This window comes from Aspergillus nomiae (genome assembly GCF_001204775.2).
Source record: "Aspergillus nomiae NRRL 13137 chromosome Unknown contig00035, whole genome shotgun sequence".
Taxonomy (NCBI): Eukaryota; Fungi; Ascomycota; class Eurotiomycetes; order Eurotiales; family Aspergillaceae; genus Aspergillus; species Aspergillus nomiae.
In genome coordinates, this window is record NW_015378090.1 from 126,935 (window position 1) to 143,182 (window position 16,248).

At 50.4% G+C, this 16,248-nt stretch overlaps 6 protein-coding genes across 6 annotated transcripts; 3 read left to right on the forward strand and 3 right to left on the reverse strand.

Moving 5' to 3' along the window:
• Positions 1-118: 118 nt before the first annotated feature.
• ANOM_002170 (FAD-binding oxidoreductase) lies at positions 119-1,618 on the forward strand (the record flags this gene model as incomplete). Its single annotated transcript, XM_015547427.1, has 1 exon — positions 119-1,618. The coding sequence occupies one exon, from the start codon at positions 119-121 to the stop codon at positions 1,616-1,618; it is 1,500 nt and encodes a 499-aa protein (XP_015410141.1).
• Positions 1,619-2,127: 509 nt separating this feature from the next.
• On the reverse strand, positions 2,128-3,674 carry ANOM_002171 (salicylate hydroxylase; the record flags this gene model as incomplete). Its single annotated transcript, XM_015547428.1, has 6 exons — positions 2,128-2,456; positions 2,515-2,624; positions 2,675-2,753; positions 2,810-2,871; positions 2,934-3,526; positions 3,594-3,674. The coding sequence occupies 6 exons, from the start codon at positions 3,672-3,674 to the stop codon at positions 2,128-2,130; spliced, it is 1,254 nt and encodes a 417-aa protein (XP_015410140.1).
• Positions 3,675-3,951: 277 nt separating this feature from the next.
• Positions 3,952-4,596, reverse strand: ANOM_002172 (2EXR domain-containing protein; the record flags this gene model as incomplete). The annotated part of the gene is made up of 1 exon (XM_015547429.1): positions 3,952-4,596. The coding sequence occupies one exon, from the start codon at positions 4,594-4,596 to the stop codon at positions 3,952-3,954; it is 645 nt and encodes a 214-aa protein (XP_015410143.1).
• A 1,369-nt stretch (positions 4,597-5,965) lies between these two features.
• On the forward strand, positions 5,966-7,021 carry ANOM_002173 (zinc-regulated transporter 1; the record flags this gene model as incomplete). Its single annotated transcript, XM_015547430.1, has 1 exon — positions 5,966-7,021. The coding sequence occupies one exon, from the start codon at positions 5,966-5,968 to the stop codon at positions 7,019-7,021; it is 1,056 nt and encodes a 351-aa protein (XP_015410142.1).
• A 4,838-nt stretch (positions 7,022-11,859) lies between these two features.
• ANOM_002174 (cutinase family protein) lies at positions 11,860-12,790 on the forward strand (the record flags this gene model as incomplete). The annotated part of the gene is made up of 4 exons (XM_015547431.1): positions 11,860-12,064; positions 12,122-12,207; positions 12,256-12,470; positions 12,523-12,790. The coding sequence occupies 4 exons, from the start codon at positions 11,860-11,862 to the stop codon at positions 12,788-12,790; spliced, it is 774 nt and encodes a 257-aa protein (XP_015410139.1).
• A 1,263-nt stretch (positions 12,791-14,053) lies between these two features.
• ANOM_002175 (uncharacterized protein) lies at positions 14,054-15,364 on the reverse strand (the record flags this gene model as incomplete). Its single annotated transcript, XM_015547432.1, has 1 exon — positions 14,054-15,364. One exon carries the CDS (start codon positions 15,362-15,364, stop codon positions 14,054-14,056), a length of 1,311 nt encoding a protein of 436 aa, XP_015410138.1.
• Between the last annotated feature and the right edge of the window lie 884 nt (positions 15,365-16,248).

The window sequence follows — 16,248 nt, forward strand, 5'->3', positions numbered from 1 at the left end:
CCAAACACTTCCGGCTTTGCCCGACCGCCACGAAAGCGACCGACCAGAAAACGGCGAGCGTCTTTAACCACATCCGGCGCGACCACTACCCACCACCACTAGCACAATTCTGCCCGGCATGGGGCTGGCACGCCATAAGACGGCGGTCTCCCGCATTGCGAACAGCATTCGGGGTTTCTACGAGCGCAAGGAGCCCTTCCGAATCAACCATGGCTCGACCAACAGCACGCGACCGATCCGCCGAGACCGCGAAGTCGACATTGGCGACCTCCGCAATGTGTTACACGTCGATCCCACCACGAGAAGGGCCCTCGTCGAGCCCAATGTCCCCATGGACCGCCTGGTCGAGGCCACCATGAAATACGGACTGGTGCCGCCGGTCGTGATGGAGTTCCCGGGCATCACCGCAGGCGGCGGCTTCGCGGGCACGGCCGGGGAAAGTTCCAGCTTCAAATACGGGTTTTTTGACAAGACGATCCATTCGGTCGAGATGGTCCTGGCAGATGGCAGCGTGGTCAAGGCGTCGGAGAGTGAGAACGCGGATCTCTTCCACGGCGCTGCCGGTGCGGTGGGCAGTTTAGGCGTCACCACCCTGATCGAGCTGCAGTTGATCGAGGCGAAGAAGTTCGTCAAGGCGACGTATCATCCACAGCGGAGTGTAAAGGATTCGGTCCACTCGGTGCACGAACACACATTGAACGACCGGAATGACTATGTCGATGGGATCGTCTACGGGCCGGAACACGGGGTGGTCGTCGCGGGCGAGATGACGGACGAGATGCCCTCTGCGGCGCAGGTGCAGACGTTCAGCCATGCCTGGGACCCATGGTACTATCTCCATGTGCAGGAGAAGACGCGAGCGGCACAGGGCCCCGTCTCGGATTACATCCCGCTGGCCGAGTATCTCTTCCGTTACGACCGTGCCGGCTTCTGGGTCGGACGGTCGGCATTCCAGTACTTCCATTTCCCCTTCAACCGACTCACGCGCTGGTGGCTGGATGACTTCTTACACACCCGGATGCTGTACAAGGCGCTGCATGCCAGTGGGGAGTCAAGTCGGTACATGATCCAGGATCTGGCGCTGCCGTACGCTACGGCCGAGTCATTTATTGATTATACCAGTGAGAAGTTGGGCATTTGGCCGTTGTGGCTGTGCCCGCTGAAGCAAAGCCCAGCGCCGACCTTCCACCCGCATGAGACCACGGTGAAGAGTGAGGGCTTCACGCCCGGCCAGATGTTGAATATTGGCGTGTGGGGATTCGGACCCAAGGATCCGGACACGTTTGTCGCCGCGAATAGAGACCTGGAACGACGACTACGAGAGTTGGGCGGCATGAAGTGGTTCTATGCCCACACATACTATAGCCAGGAGGAGTTTTGGAAGATGTACGATCGCGACTGGTATGATGGCTTGCGACGGAAGTACACGGCGGAGACCCTGCCCAGCGTGTATGATAAAGTGCGCATCGATGTCGAGGCGGATCGGAAAGAGCGCAGCGAGTCGTGGAGTCGCAAACTGCGCGACATCTGGCCCCTTGGTGGGCTTTGGGGCATTCGCAAGGCGATTCAGAGCAAGGACTATTTCATCCATCGAAACTCCGAGTGGAAATGGAAATGAATCATGTATCATATGTAATTTAGAACGGCGATCCGCCATGTATTAGTTCGACAGAGCCGTTGCAGTAGAGCATACGGAGACAAAAGCCTGACAAATACCCATATCGCATTGAACTTGAACGTTTTCTCTTTTACACAGCGATGTAGATCAGTAGAAAAATACCTGTGATTTCGGTTGTGCGAAGGAATCCATCGCCGCAGCTGCTGGGTCGTAAGTGTCTGCATCCCTGCCCCTACAAAGCTTTAGGGCCATTGGAGTTTGTAGTCGTCTTATAAGTCTAACATATAGTAGTATAAAAATGCCCACCGCGTCGTAGCCATTGATGTTCTATTCTACCAGCCTACACAAGCCTATGCCATCGGAACTTTTTGTTCTTGCCTACTTCAAACTTTATGCCACAATAAGGAGTGTCGCCATAGAAAATCGTAGTAGATACCATGAGCCAACGTAGAATATGGTAGATTGCGGTAAAATCTATCCAGTCAATACGAAAGTGAAGCTTCCTGATTCTAATTCTTCTCCAAGAAGTCCTCGAGATGCTGCCGACTATCCTTGAGCACGTCGTAACGGAAGTTATGCTCCATAAACTCTGATGGCGACGTGGGCACATTAACCCCTTCCGGCATGTACTTCTGTGCGTGTTCCCGGATTTTCCAAGCTTCATCCTGTCCAACATTTGAGCAGACCTGTATCGCTGATGCACGCTTGATCCGAACCCTTTCAAATACTGCTAGACGGTCGCGGATCTCATCTGCCGTGGGGTTGGCCGGCAACCGAGTGAAGATCTCACTCAATGCACCTGCATCCTCGATAGCCTGGGCACCACCTTGGCCTTGGTCTATAGTATGGGTGTTAGAAATGATGTTGCATTGCAGGCCTGACTCAAAAGAACATACGAGGTAGCATAGGATGCGCTGCGTCCCCAATGAGAACTAGACGGTCACAGCTCCAAGTTGGTACGGGTTCCCGGTACAGAAGGGGCCACCGCTTGATATTCGTGGCTTTTCTGAGCGTAGGTTAGCTTTTGAAACAAGAAGGCGATCGCCCCAGCAATACCTGATAATGTTTAATATGCTGGGGTGGAAGTCATGGTATTGCGCCAAAACATCATTGACATCGGCGGACCGATCCCAGGCTATGACATTGGTTGTCAGCCACAATGGACAGAGAGTGTAAACATGAGAGACTGACATTCTTGTTCGTGACCATTATGTTTATCGGGGTGTATTCCCACAAAGTTTTGCACCGTGTTACTGCGCAAAACTATCAGTCAATGCATGAAATGATGCCAAACGGCAAGCAAAGGCAGTCTTACTTCGCACATGGATACCAAACCAGCCGCCTCACGCCCTCTGCGGCCATCACCCTCATCAGGCCATCACCGAAGTGTGGCTCTAGACTCGGGTCGTCTGGCAAGTCCTCGGTTGAGAGGAGGAAGCGAAACACTGCTGAGCCGGTAGAAACGGGTGGTGTTGCGCGGCCATGAACATGATGGATCGCGGACGTATGTATTCCGTCCGCTGCGACAATGAGATCCGCGCCGTGCACCGACCCATCAGCCAGCGTTACATAGCCCCCAGAAGCGTCATATCCAACGACCTTTGCGTTCAAGACGATATCTGCAGGCGATCCAGGTCCCTCCTGGGCGGTAGCTAGACGTCGTAGCTCCGAATGCAGGTCGACTCGATGGGCCAGGAACCACGGTGCACCATAAACCTCATCACACTTGGAGCAGTCTACTTCCGCCAATGGTTTGAGCGAGCTGCCGAGTGCTACAATTGACTGGCGTGCGGCCACCATGCGCGCTAGTTCCACATTGAATCCCCAGTGCGAGAGAACCCGAGCGGCATTTGGGCAGATATTGATAGCTGCACCAATTTCGTGGAGAAACGACGACCGTTCAAATATCTGCCAGGCCCGTGGCCGGTTGTTAGCCTGTGTTTTAAATGATCGGCACGAACTGCGTTCCTCTTACCTGTACCTGGTGACCAGCACGACGCAAACCAATCGCAGTCGCGAGGCCACCAATACCACCTCCGACAATGATCACTTTCATTGTTATCGATCGGGTATGGCCGAGATACTGGTTAATCCAGACGTGAAGATCGATCGATGATCCAGGCACTGGAGGCAGGAGGTGTCTCATAAGTGTTACGCATCCGATCCCCACATTCCAGACGGACGCTGGCAATCGGAGGGAATTCCAACGCCCCGTGTGTTCGTATTCCGCATCGAGCAGGGATTCCCCACCATCCGACAGGACCAGGTGTCAGATTGTTTCGTCACGTTTCAGCTGGATGGTCGCATTCGGCTCTCCCGAAAGGGCCATGGCCTCAATCGGTCTTCAGATCATCCGACGTAACGACGATATCTCCCATTGCTGACCCTTCATGCGATATGACTTTGACGCGTGGCATGGCCCAGTCTGGGCTCGTCTGGGCTCCCTCCACAAAGGCAGCTTTCAGCATACCAACAATCTCACCGTCCCCCATCGGCAACTGATCAGATCGATATGGAGAAGAGGTGAGCGGAAACACCACCAACACAATTTCTTTCAATTGTTTCATCCTACATATACTGTCCATCCAATACGCGCCAAAGGACGCATAGTCATGGACATCAATCATCAGCCGTTGGAGAGCCGCCCTCTCCGCGGTGCTGAGGTATGCTAACACTGCCTCGTGCAGATGTACAACATCCTGCTCGGGGGCTAAATAAATGCAGCCATGAGGCTTATATTCCGTCCGAAAGTAAGGCGCATACAACCGTAGGGTCACATGGCGGGCCTCCGTATTTACTTGTAGCTGCGGCGGATTGCCGCAGTCGGCGCGAAAGCAGCGAGCATATCGCCGTGACGTGCGAAGGATACCCCGGTCGCACGAGATATGGATCACTCGCTCATGGGGGAGAGAGAGGTGCCAGATGTAGTGTCGAATTTCCGGTGGCAATAGCGGGAAAAGGTGGAAGGTAGTGGCCATAGGGTCGTGATATTGGGGATCTGTCGGTCCTCCCATGGATCTTGAACTGCGAGAGAAGGAAGAAAGCATTGAAATGAGAATCTCGACTGCAGTGGACAACCTGGCCGTCCAGGCTGTCAGGCTGTCATGGAATACCGTGTGTCATGTGACATCAATGACTTACAACTCCAGCCCTAAAGGCTGACAGCCAAGCACACTAGAAGAACAAAGCACTTCCTCCCCTTCTTTCTTTTGCCCTTATGGCGTATTGATTTCCCTCTTGGTTGCCACTGGCAAACAGTGTCTACCCAATTCCACTTCAAATTACTCAGATTCCACTGCAACTAACAGTACCGTGTGGGAAGCTTGTGCTGGTCGACCAGGGAATGCGCAATATAACCTGACAATTGCAGCATGTAACCGCATGGACTAATACCACTACGGAGTATGCTCCGTTCTCGCTTTTGATAAATAAAATGTTAGTCGCGGTTGTCGCAACTTTGCTCATAAAATCCCGGCCGAGAGATCTCCCGGGATATGTCCATGAGTATTTCGACTAGCCTGAACCAGTCTGGGAAACAAAATAAATGAAATCCGAAGTCCTGTGTGGTCCGCTATGGCGTCTGCTATCTAAACCTTTCAACAGGGCTTTTGAAGCAGACATCCTCAGTGCCCCTCTCGACAGCCATATGTTGCGGATGGCAGGCCTTGGTTAGAGACCTGCTTGAAGTCTCCAGCAGCACTGCCACACACTCATTTCCTTGACTTGGCCTTTTTGCTTGTTTTTGCCCAGAGTTGCTTGGTAGAAGCAAAGACAGAGAATCCGCGAATCGAGATCCAACGTCGAAAGATGGGTGGAGAAGCTGAAACAACTTTGGGGACCCTGGGGAAATGTTGATATCGCCTGGACTTCGATTCGAGCAGACAGTCCGGATACTACCCGCATGATCCACTTTACTCCCAGGGTGGACCATGGCATGGACATGCAGCATCAGACAACTCCACTCAGATGCCATGCAATTTCGGGATCACTATGCTATCGACCTGTTAGGAACGAATTGAGTGGTAGTATGAACTTTAGCTGCCTCTAGTTGCCAGCCCAATACGGCCCGTCATCAAATTATGTTAACGGTTGCGCGCGCCAGTTCAGACACTCCCACCATTCCATTCTCGCTTATAGATCGCTTGCCACCATGTGGTGACTAGATAGTGGTAATTTCGGCTTCCATGGTCCTTGTCAGTCGTTCAAATGCCTGGCCATGGGAGTCATTTTCTCACAAGGTATCGCACAAAGAGCCCCTGATTTACTCTATAAAACGCGACGTCCCAGCGCGAGTCGAACCAGACCAAGCACTTTGGAATTTTTTTCTCAACCTCCATTTCTTTCACGATGTCGTTTAATCCCAACAATGTCGATCTCGACACCGCGGACCCGGCAGAAATCATCTGTTACCTCAACGCCTCGGAAAACGACTACGATGGACGCTTAGGTGCGCGTGTATCCGCGATCTTTGTGATCCTGATTATCTCCACCGCTGTTACATTCTTCCCTGTAATAGCTAAGCGTGCTCCTCGCCTTCATATCCCACTTTACGTCTATCTCTTCGCGCGATACTTCGGTGCAGGTGTCATTGTGGCCACAGCGTTTATCCATCTCTTGGATCCCGCATACGATGAAATTGGACCGGCGTCTTGCGTTGGTATGACCGGGCACTGGGGGGACTATTCTTGGTGCCCAGCCATTGTCCTTGCTTCTCTCATTGGAATCTTCCTTCTCGACTTTGGCGCAGAGCGATATGTTGAGGTCAAGTACGGAATCTGCCGAGAGGACCCGGAGCCTATCATGACCAGCGCAACGGACAACAGCTTGCATACTACTACAGTGGCTAACCAAGCCCCTGTTGAGAAGGAAGCACAGCTTGAATCTCAATCCATCAATGACTCGTTGTCGGAGAGGTCTTTCAAGCAGCAGATTGCCGCCTTCCTAATCCTAGAGTTCGGCGTCATCTTCCACTCAGTCATTATTGGCTTGAACCTCGGTGTTACTGGTGAAGAATTTTCCACTCTATACCCGGTCCTCGTCTTCCACCAGTCATTTGAGGGATTGGGTATTGGCGCCCGGATGTCAGCGATTCCCTTCCGCAAAGGCAGCTGGTTGCCCTGGGTTCTGTGCACGCTGTATGGCTTGACCACACCGATATCTATCGCAATCGGACTCGGAGTCAGAACCACCTACAATTCAGGCTCATTCACCGCGAATGTCGTCTCAGGTGTTCTGGATGCGATCTCTGCTGGTATTCTGATCTACACCGGATTGGTCGAGTTGCTGGCTCGCGATTTCCTCTTCGATCCCCATCGTACTCAAGACAACAAACGACTGGCATTCATGGTGATTTCAATGCTTTGGGGAGTTGGTTTGATGGCACTTCTTGGCAAGTGGGCCTAGAAAATGTTTCGCAGGGTGGAGCAGGAAATAGGTTCTGCGTTATCCAAATGCCCAGTCTCGATGTCTCCAATCTGTGGCTGTACAGTTACCTTGCACTTTCCACCAGGTTATCGTGCTTTATAGTCTCACTTATTCGTTCTAATTGTCTCGCTTTGCCTTTACTTGCCTTGGCGTGGTGAGCAAACGTCGCGCCCAGTCTATGGAAGCAATTCTGTGTATAGCTACATTGACTTAATCAATATCGATCATCTTGCACACTATATTCTTGCGAGGCATTTCTATAGACATTAGACTCGGTAACAGGCTTCGATTAATAGTTACATCTTAATCACGAGAAGCGTTGATAACATAAGCCAAGGATTGTAAGGGAAGAAATCGAAGTAAGAGGTACTTTCACATGACGCAGTCTACGAACCTCAGAGCCGTCAGCGTAATATTCAAGGGTTCATGTAGGCAAATATCCTAATAGGGAAACAGAAACGTGAAAAGGCACTCGAATGCGAAGCATTTATTGAACTCAGTAGCGAAAGGTATGGACAAGCTAATCCGAGCAGGCATATAGAGGCATGAGTCCCTTATCCTCACGCCTCACACGAGGTTCGCCACCCAAAAGTGCTGTAAAATGCAGGAGGGAAACCTTCACCGTGAAGGTATCCATTGGGGTGGTCATATACATAGGCTGCTACAAGGCAGCAATGAGTCAAATACCATACTCATTATTACAACTAAGCGGAATTGCCTTCCCTATTCCATAAACGTATAATATCCTTGCGTATCCTTATTCATAGGGCGTGGGGGCTACGCTAAACATCACCAATCACTCTTTGCTTGCTCGGAGGTGCCGTAACTTCATATACTTGGCACGGAGGCATGTGCATACTCCAGGTTTCACTAGATCACGACTGCGCGTGAAAAGTTCGGCACTTCGCACGAGCTACAGGCAACCGTATTCAATGTCATGTCTAGGCGTACGTTCTGGGGTGGGACCCAGCTTGAAGTGGTAAAAACTTGCTTGCGCAGATGACGGGAATCCTTTGTCCGTAAGAAACCTGAGAACAAATTATGTATAATAACGCGACTAGACTATCTTCCATGCTTGGCTACACGAAATTTATCGGCTCGTAGCGAACCGGATACCTTCTTAGGGAACCTTACCGACGCTGCCGCAGTCAGCCATGGCTTGCTTGGGCCAATACCAATCTGCTGGTGGATCATAGAATGATCAGGGTTTTGTCACAGAGAGCATCACACCGGTGGTATATTTGTCATTTCTATCAGCAATGCAGGTCCTGATCAGGCAAGAGCGTAAGCAGCTCCTAGGCTCCTATTCTTTCCCTGTTGAGTGGAGGATTTTAGAAGTCCTGTTGCTTTGACCTGCTGGTGGGGGCAGATTGAAGACGACGATGACCTATCTTATTGGACCTTATTCCTCTTGTTAGCTGAATCATGAGATGCGCGATTTTAGCAGTTTCCTGGGTGGGAGATTAGTACTCTGTTGTGGGTGCTGCTAATCTCCCTGAACCGGGGCAACCCATATAATCTCACAGGAAAAGATTTATTTTTTTTGCCCTCTTTAGTGCGTTCCTTTGTGGATTATAGGCTAGCTGGCAGGAAAAGATAATATTGCATTAGACGCCGCACGCAGGGAAGTGAAATATAGGAGATAGGGGGTCCTGACGACCCACGGGAGTGCTACCAAGGTGCTCAAGTTCCCAAGGTCCTCATCTGTATTTGCGTATAAGAGCGCCATCTCGAGAATTTGACCCAGCTCAGTTGGATCTTTTCTTTTGGTTTTGGCTCCGTATTTCCTTTGAGTAGTCTAGGATGCACGGTAGGATCCCAGTATAAGCGATGCCGGTCTTCAGACCTCGTTGACACTGGAAAGCGCACTACTCATGTATACTATCTACGCGGAGTGGGGCAGTCATGGTGCCTTGAAACTCACGTATGTCGGCTGGCAACGTCGGGCTATACCATCCCTGTCACAGTCTACCTGATCCAACTCCACAACATGTTATTGTATGATGGGATCGCGGAGAATGAGGCTTGGAAAGCTGCCTCTCCCCCCACGCCGCCATGAAAGCCTAGCGCTTCCGTGGGCTGATGCGCTATGCCGATGCCCAATGCCTTTTCTGCGGTTCTGGCGGGTAAATCCCATTTATTTTGCTTTGCACTGGCCACTAAATCAAGCCCGTCAAAGGTATAAATAGGACGTTTCTGGCAGGCAAAGTCCAGTTTCTTCCATCATCATATTCACTCGTCGCACACAAGCATCCAAGCCTTTAATTCAAGTTACAAAACCCCTTCGAGAAACCTCTCAAAGCTTTCCACTTCCATCAAAATGTCTCCCTGCTCTTGCAACTGCTGCAGCGGTAACTGCGCTAGCTGCTCCTGCTCTTCCTGCAGCGTAAGTGACCATATCCTGAGACCTTTCATGCTTGCAACACAGCCAGACTTACACATCTCCACAGCATTAAGGAACCACTCTCAATGTGCTGTCGCGCACTTGTCCTATACCCGGCTCGCCTTCCTCCCTGCCTCTGATTCCCGGTTCGATCTCGCGGTTGCCAAGGATTGTTCGACTTGAGTGCTGGTTCTGATGGGATGGGCACGTTAACGCGATGGGCCAACACGGATAATATGACATGCATGTATGATTCTGTTTTTGTACCGCCTTACTTCAGCCAAGATACATGTAGGCAATATAGAAGCTGCATGCCTTGTTGAACTTCGAATATGCAAATCTCCTCGTGATACCTGCTTCCACACCAGTGCCAAAACATAGGTTGACATAAGATCATTGTCTTATAACCACTATTGCTTGACTTGCTTTACTATCAACTGCACATTTGCACAGTTTCTACATGAGGTGTCCTCATATGTATCCGGATCTTGTGTTCCTTAATCTTAATACCCTTACAATGCCATTGTAGTTTCATAATATCATATAGCCTCATCTTCCAAAATTAACCAATTACATTATGCCGGTACCTGCGAATTACTAGCACGTGGGCTGAATACTCACAGCGTTTTAGACGCATCTTGTGGTAGCTCGAGTGCTCAATGACCGGTCTTCTCCGGCAGTGAATTCACGCCTCAGTTGTACCAACCGGGTAACCCCAAGTATACACCAAGTGGATATATTTGGCTTGACTCGAGCTACGACGCTTTATGTTTGTTGGAGGTTATGAACGGATATTACATATATTTGTGTGAAGTTGCAAACCGGATTCTAGTATCATGTCAAGACTTCAGCAGTTAGGGGTCATCTTTTTATGGCTTGCTTAGAAGAAGAACGGCAGAGAGGGAATGGCGCGATCAATTGCATATGGATTCTTCTCACGTTGGCCGGCTATACAGTATTGACTCGATGCTCTGGAGAAGGTGAGTGACCTCAGAATCCATAGATGGAGACGGATGCGGAACAAAGATGGTCCGTATTCAGAGCCTAAGGTATTTAACAACGCCTTGCAGCCTGAGGCCGCGGTTATCGGTAGTGGTGTGCTGGCAGCAGGAACAAAGTCCAAGAAACAAGACAAAAAGCCAGCTGGGAAGCTTCTGCAACATGAACAAGTAAATATCACCAATCACTTCTGGTGAAATTTCTCTTGAATATTTTCTGAGGTTTCTATCTGAACTTCAGCCTTCGGTCACCGGCTACGGGCTTTAAGGCTTTAGATGCGATGGCTAAATATAATTGGATATAAATTCACATCAACTCATATAAATATATTGCTATAATATAGTACATTATATACAAAAGTCTTGACTATACATCTTTGATATCAATATAATCTATAATGCACAGACAGAGTCTAGGAACCTGATGAAAATATATATTGCAATACAGTGCCCTAGGCTTGATTAGGTCATTACCTATTTGGGCTGGTAGTTAATAGTGATAGTTACTTGAAGGATCTCAGGTAAAATCGACTATTGTCTAATAGGATATTTCCTACAATGGAATGGTCGTCTGACTGTTTCAATGCAAACTAATGTGACCTGTATGGCTACTAGGAGACCACCCAGGTCGATCTCTCTCTTCTCGGCTTCTCTGATTGATCAACTTTCTTCCAGGCCCTGGGACACAAGGCAGGCTTAGACTGCGTACCATTGCCCCGCAATATATGAGGGAAATTGTCCAGGGTCCAGTATGCGCTAGTCGTCTGTGCATCCTCCATCGACTGCCACCCCGCAGTATACTGACGCCAGATATTCTGACCCATGGCCCTTGTTCTTCACGGCAAAGGAGGTTCTGAAATGAACATGGAATGTTGAACTTCCCCACAATCTGTGATGTGATCTAAATACACTATTTCTCTTCATGAATGTGGCATCGGCAGGGCTAAGGAGACATCATCTTCTTTGGGGGCGCATGCCGACGCTGGTCAAAATACGAGACCCCGCTTCCAACAACATCGGAAACCCTAGGAACTCACTATTCTCATTGAAGTACGGACCACCATCCGAAGTTGAAGTTAGGATAAGCGTGCTGGAGTATCGCGGGACAGTTCTTCATAGCGGGTTAGATTAATTTAGATTGATAGATCCCCCGGGAACCCCAGATCTCCGCCTATCGATGAGGATCAGGTTAATTAAGAGACCCAAACCAAGAAACTTAAATACGCCATCCTCGGTACTCTGTTCCCGATAATGGATATCATAGGTCAGAATTCGACCATACAATACTCGGCAGCTGGATGAGAATCATCTGGCTGACTGGCATTCCAACTTGTAGTCGCAGTTGGCCTATCCAAGCCGCAAATTCCTGCGCACGGTGTCTGCCAGGCAAGGCTAGGCACTATATCTATGACAGACGGGACAACATACCGAGGCATATGTGCTGGACGCTTCTACAACACAAATACTATAAAGATGGCTGCTTCGTCCGAGGAAGAACTTCTATCCAGACTGCATCGCACTCGCATCGCACAGACACAATCCACTTTCTAAAGAAGTTTCTCATTATGCATTTCCGCAACATCGTGATTGCACTGGCTGCGACTGCAGTGGCAAGCCCGGTGGATCTCCAGGAACGGCAATGTATGTTAGGGAATGGACCCTTCCGTGGCGTGAGTGATTACTGACAATCTGGAGCAGTGTCTGGTGGGAACGAGTTGCGGGATGGCCCTTGCAAGCCCATTACCTTTATCTTCGCCCGAGCTTCCACGGAGCCAGGCCTTCTGGTAAGCTTAAGTTCATCCTGTTCTACGTGATGATACTAATCAATGCAGGGCGTTTCAACTGGCCCTGCGGTCTGCAACCTGTTGAAGTCAGCTAGACCAGATGATGTCGCCTGCCAGGGTGTCGGACCCAGATACACTGCGGATCTCCCATCAAATGCTCTGCCAGAGGGAACCTCTCAAGTTGCAATTGCAGAGGCACAAGGACTGTTTGAGCAAGCTGTTTCCAAGTGCCCTGACACTCAGATTGTTGCCGGTGGCTACAGGTGTGTCTAGGCTGTCCCCTACGTGTTCCATTCATACTGATGGCATCTCTAGCCAAGGAACAGCTGTCATGAACGGTGCCATTAGGCGCCTTTCCGCAGATGTGCAGGACAAGGTCAAGGGCGTTGTTCTTTTCGGGTACACACGCAATGCCCAAGAGGGGGGCCAGATTGCAAACTTTCCCAAAGATAAAGTCAAGGTCTATTGCGCAGTGGGAGATTTAGTCTGCCTTGGGACTTTGATTGTGGCACCGCCACATTTCACATATCTTTCTGACACTGGTGACGCTAGCGAATTTCTCCTGTCCAAGCTGGGGAATTAGTGCTGGGACGCATTGAATCTTCCGCCTCGTGTCGGATGCTCCCCCCACTCTCTGCCTTTCGTTCATTTCCCCTGAGATGTCCTTGCCGGCGTGATGGGAGTGAGTCAACTGACGGAGTGCTCGTATATTCGTTTGTCATGAATGCTTTTCATCCGAGGTAAATGGGGTGCAGACCTCATGTGTACCGGACAATGCTTTGATTGTGATTGAATTTTTACATCTTAAGTTCTGTAATGTTCCTTAAAACACGAGTGATTCTCACATGAGCTATGCACTTCTTTCGATTCTCATCAGTAAGTAGTAGACATGTCGCCACAATTTTTCAGGATACCGACAAAGGACGACTGGGGTAACATCTGCTTGACTTGTGTAATACAGGGCGTGACACGAGATGAATGCTTGACCACCCCGGATCCATACTCTAACTGAACCCCTACTCTAGCGTTCCGGGGTCGCGTATGGTGTAGGGTCGGTTATAGATACTGGTCGGCTACATGATAACAGCAACCCGCGTAAGTGAATGGCGTAGTTGTCGCGAAAGTATACATAGTCTATCGAAGTCTCATTGGTATGCAAGCCACAGCTACAGGATAGCATGTAAGCACAAGCCCGTCGCCAGACGATGTGGCATCTATCGTGGTAAAGTGGTCATGTAAAGACTCAACCCACTGCATCCGAAAAGTGGAGTGTCCGGTAGCTAAGGCAGATTACAGGAAGCTGCTAAGAGAGTTCTGAGAGCAGTGCAACTGGATAGATGTATGAAATTATGTCCGTAATTATGGTATTCATATGCAAAATAATACTATGTACATACTTCACGCGATTCGCGTTGATGGTATATCTAGGCCGGGAGATCAACATGATCTCCCTCCATATCTTCTTGCCCCTAACGAATCTATGAGCATAAGACCCGAGGCGACGGATGAGGTAAGGCGACCACGCAGTGGCGTTGAGCTGATGGTGTTATCCGTTTCCCAAACGGATGTGATCTGATATTCGTGGGTCGTCGTCTAGTTGTGGCTCCTCCGGCTTTTGGAGTAGGTTTCGATTAAACGTATATGCGAAACGATGCTCGCGCATCATGACCAGCATGATAGCATGCTTCAGCAGATTCCGGAGGTGATATGGCGGCACAAACGTGTCGTCATCTATCACCACGGTTGCAGCCAACTCCACAGAGCGGTGCCATGGCGGTGCCCTCTGGGATGACAGCAGGCGGGTTGCCGAGAAAAGAAATGTTGAATTGCAGTCTCGCTGGGTTTCTTATGCAGCTGGTTTCGGCCAGCCGGGAATGTCTGCAAACCAACGCGATCGGTAAATCTCGTCCCCCAGGTTGATCTGTTGTCTGACTCCATCGACGACAATATTTGTGTGGTTCCCCCGTAGCAATCGCCATAGGGACTGTACGTAGACGAAGGTTCCATCCGGCGCCATGCTGAACCCCTTCAGGTCTGATTCGGGTAGCTCGTGGTACTCTCCTGCCCTGTCAAAGCCTTTGCGATCGTTGGTGGTGACCTCGAACCCTCTCATATACGTATCAATCACGCCTTTGCTATCGAGGAAGAATTCACGGGTGTCCAGGTCAAAAGCGTGTAGCCCTCGATCTTGCGACATGAGAAACTTTCGGTCATTGGGAATGGGAACGAGATCGTGTGGCCCACACCACCAGGGGTATCCTGGGCCCCATTCCGTCTCCTGATCCCATGCCTCCGGGAGTCGGTACATGAATTCCTCGGTGTCTTCCAGCTCGCCGGTAGTTGCATTGTAGGGATAGCCCTGGATGGTTCCGTATGCTGGGATTGGGTCAGATCCATCGGCTGCAGCGTCCGTACCAGCGGCCCACAGCATCTGCTCTTGCTCGTCCCAAATCATGCCGTGTATGGCGCGCAGACCGGTAATATTCTGCAGGATCAGCGGCTCGTCCACCAGGGGGTTATCAACGCTGGAGTTATAGACGAGGATGCCGTCCCAGGCGTTGGAGCCCGTGGTGCCGACTGCTACTCGATCTCCAGGCAACGGCTCAAGAGTATGAGCATTCCAGAGAAACTCATTTTGCCGGCAGACAGCGAATGTGATCAGTTTGTCTGTCTCTGGGTTGTCAGGGGTATGGTTGATCATGAGCACGAGATCGCTATAGATCGCCGCAATGGCGGTCCCGTTCTTAATCCACTTGACTTCAGTGGCATCATTCGCGTCGCTATACAGACAGTGCCTAATATAAGGCGGAAGTTCCTGGGTAACGTCATCCCGACCCCAACTCCATTTCACCATCCCAGTTCGGTCGTGGATCTTGAGCAGCGGTGGGATTCCATACACTCCAGTGATAATGTCATCCCAGTATTCATCGGTAGCCTCTGCTGGCGGTGGGCTCGTGGGTGACGGTGTGATACTCGGTTGAGTCGTCGGTGTTTGGATGATAGACGGACCAGTATCGAGCGCCTCAGTCGTACTGGGTGGAGCCAAGACCTGTTGATTCCCCGGCCTCAACCTCGCCTGAGGTTGAATCGGCTGGAGGGACAGGTCGGACACCTGGTTGACGACATACAGGAACCAAGTGAAGATGTTACTCACCATGGTCTGAATGGTTCGTGATTTCCCCTACGAAGGGGCCCGGCAGGGCCTGGGGGAAAGGGGGAATGCAGTCAATAAATATGGATCGGCTCCCCATAAAGCCAAGAAATGGAACAACCGATTGTTGAACTCCGATGAGTAAGATATGCTCTCTGCCTATGAAATTATGATCTCCATATGCACGCGACCATGGGGGAATCTGATCCCTCTACAATTGTTCGCGACCCGTAATTTGGCCAATCACCGAGAGTATTTGGCTAAGTGGATCATGGTGGCACACCTTCAGCCACACAGTACTGCCAGTTTTCTTTTCTTTTTTGGCTTTTTCGTGTTCCTAATAATAATACAGACTTTGATTCGGTGGTCAGTTTGCGACCGTTGTCCAAAAACTTGGCCTTTCATCGATCAGAATGAGTTTTCTCGCCTGCTTTTCTCGGCAAAATTCACACCCCCTCGCCATAAGGAGCCAAGGTTACTCGAGGCCTAAGATAGAGACTTGCGCCGGTATAGGCAACGATCTTCTTTCGGTTCCCCAGTCAATATCTGCCGTTCCCGCCAAGGTGGAGCCCAAGCGTCGTCATGACCTTCAATCGAAACGCCGAGTGCACCCAATAACCATGGTGTCTCCCTCGGGCCTGAAGCAGACTTTCATGATTCAAAACCTCCGAAAAGCAAGGATCCAGAAATGGTGGTGGCGCCCAATAGCCGGTCAGAGCTTTACGTGGCGTAGGGCTGATACTGTCCTCATGGCGTCTCCCGCGAAGGGGTATGCGCGTACATTTCACGATCAGCGGTCACCTCCTGAGTGCGAAGATATTAAGCCGCTGTTCTCCCCTTGGATCCTCTGCTACCCTAGGCAGAGAGGGTGTCTCCTCACCGTTGGATTC